At 44.3% G+C, this 2,067-nt stretch overlaps 1 protein-coding gene and 1 long non-coding RNA gene across 3 annotated transcripts; both read right to left on the bottom strand.

Moving 5' to 3' along the window:
* On the bottom strand, positions 1–2,053 carry LOC106511896 (uncharacterized). 2 transcript variants are annotated; one of them, XR_001309567.1, is made up of 6 exons: positions 1,852–2,053; positions 614–729; positions 492–533; positions 334–408; positions 187–252; positions 1–16 (listed from the first exon to the last, which is right to left on the bottom strand). It is a non-coding gene; the product is annotated as an uncharacterized LOC106511896 (long non-coding RNA). The 2 variants fall into 2 exon arrangements; XR_001309566.1 differs by lacking the exon at positions 1–16 and having other exon boundaries at positions 24–252; positions 1,852–2,048.
* Positions 934–1,743, bottom strand: LOC106511895 (pollen-specific leucine-rich repeat extensin-like protein 3). Its single transcript, XM_014000620.1, has one exon. The coding sequence runs from the start codon at positions 1,718–1,720 to the stop codon at positions 974–976; it is 747 nt and encodes a 248-aa protein (XP_013856074.1). The 5' UTR covers positions 1,721–1,743; the 3' UTR covers positions 934–973.
* Positions 2,054–2,067: the final 14 nt, after the last annotated feature.

Genomic DNA, 2,067 nt, shown 5'->3' on the forward strand with positions numbered 1-2,067 from the left:
GTTCCTTGCTGACAAACTATTGATTACACAAAAATATTTGTTTGCACACCTACATGTATAATATATCCCCTCAGTGGGACAATAAACAATTTCTATTCCTCTCATACACACATGAACGCACACATAAAATTACAGATTTGAGGCTCTTTATATAGGTAAATGGCTGAAGCGGTTGACATGACATACCACTATAATCCAGTGACCTCCCACATTTACAGGACACATCCAAATGGAAGCCTTGGGTAATGCCATCTTTAGAATTGACAGAAGATACCCTTGATCATCATTAATTTCCACACAAAGGAAGAAGATAAGCAAATATGAAGTAATCACCCTTCGAACAGCCATGTACTGGCCATGATGAAAGATGGATGATCCAATAACTGCATCCATTCTGTGCACAGGTATCTGAAATAAAATGTAATTGTGACTGTATGGCAAAATGTAGCTAAAAATAATTTATACAAATTTTATCAAGATAATCTTTTTACCTTGCTATTTTGAAGGATGACATAGAGATATGCATCAATGACCTGTTAAATAAAAGCTTTAAATTAGTTACTAGATGGGCAGCTTGGGGAAAATACACATTTCAAAGAGCAAGGACTCTTACTTCATCTGCCAGCCAGCCATGTGCACAAAGTGTTCTGAAAGATGTGTCATATAGTTTGTAAGGGCCAACAACAGCTTCAACTTGTCCTGAGTCTTTTAAAGACCATAGTTTGAATACTGAAAAAAAAGAAATTCAAGTTAATCTTTTGACCTTACAAATCAAAAACATTTTATGAGGAACAACAAGAACTTCTGCAAACATGACCAGGAACAGGTCACTGAACACACATGCAAAGATTCGACCAACTGGTCAGAACCCAGGACCAACTGGTCAGAACCCAGGACCAACTGGTCAGAACCCAGGACCAACTGGTCAGAACCCAGGACCAACTGGTCAGAACCCAGGACCAACTGGTCAGAACTAAATGTTATGCGATACTACTGCACCTTGATGCTGAACAGTACTCGAGCACATCATAGGAGTGGGCAAGGGAGACATCCTGGGAGGGGGCGAGGGAGACATCCTGGGAGGGGGCGAGGGAGACAAGCTGGGAGGGGGCGAGGGAGACATCCTGGGAGGGGGCGAGGGAGACATCCTGGGAGGGGGCGAGGGAGACATCCTGGGAGGGGGCGAATGAGACATCCTGGGAGGGGGCGAATGAGACAATCGAGACATCTTGGGAGGGGGTGAGGGAGACATCCTGGGAGGGGGCGAGGGAGACATCCTGGGAGAGGGCGAGGGAGACAAGCTGGGAGGGGGCGAATGAGACAATCGAGACATCTTGGGAGGGGGTGAGGGAGACATCCTGGGAGGGGGCGAGGGAGACATCCTGGGAGGGGGCGAATGAGACAATCGAGACATCTTGGGAGGGGGTGAGGGAGACATCCTGGGAGAGGGCGAGGGAGACATCCTGGGAGGGGGCGGTTTACCTACATACTTTATGACAGACTCCCTCTGTTGTGGCTTCTCACTTGAGGCACAACTCTGACCTTCCATTGGAGACTCATCAGGCCCAGCTTGCTTGTCTCCCCCATGACACCTTTTGTAGGGCTTTAGGTGACCGACACTGTGCTTTGTTTTCAAGATTTGACCCTTTGTTGTTCTCAACACTGCTGTCTTACCCAGGAGTTGCTGGATTACATACGGTCCAGAATAGTCTGGCTCCATCCTGGCTCCTTTCCTACGTTATACAGAAGTACTTCACCCCCTTCTTTGAATTGAAAATGTTTGTATTTTTGTTTGCCTTTTTAGCAAAAGCTTCCTTCATTTTCTGCTGTCAGTTTGACATGTTCCTTTACCTTTTCATTTCTATTCTCTGTATTTTCTGTTGCTCTTTTACAAATTGGCTGTATTCTGTAGGTAGGATTATTGAAGACAGCTACATAGTAAAAAAAACAACAAAGTTTGTGTGATACAAGTATTACACATTTGCACATGACATACAAAACATTACTGTCAAATGATTATAAAAAATAAAACTCAGTAAGAAATAAAATATATTAAGTGCTGGTGTG

The sequence above is a fragment of the Austrofundulus limnaeus genome, unplaced genomic scaffold (genome assembly GCF_001266775.1).
Source record: "Austrofundulus limnaeus strain Quisiro unplaced genomic scaffold, Austrofundulus_limnaeus-1.0 Scaffold3497, whole genome shotgun sequence".
Lineage (NCBI taxonomy): Eukaryota > Metazoa > Chordata > Actinopteri > Cyprinodontiformes > Rivulidae > Austrofundulus > Austrofundulus limnaeus.

Excerpts from the sequence above, each read along its gene's own strand:
- LOC106511895 (XM_014000620.1), bottom strand. The coding sequence starts at position 1,720 with ATGGAGCCAGACTATTCTGGACCGTATGTAATCCAGCAACTCCTGGGT.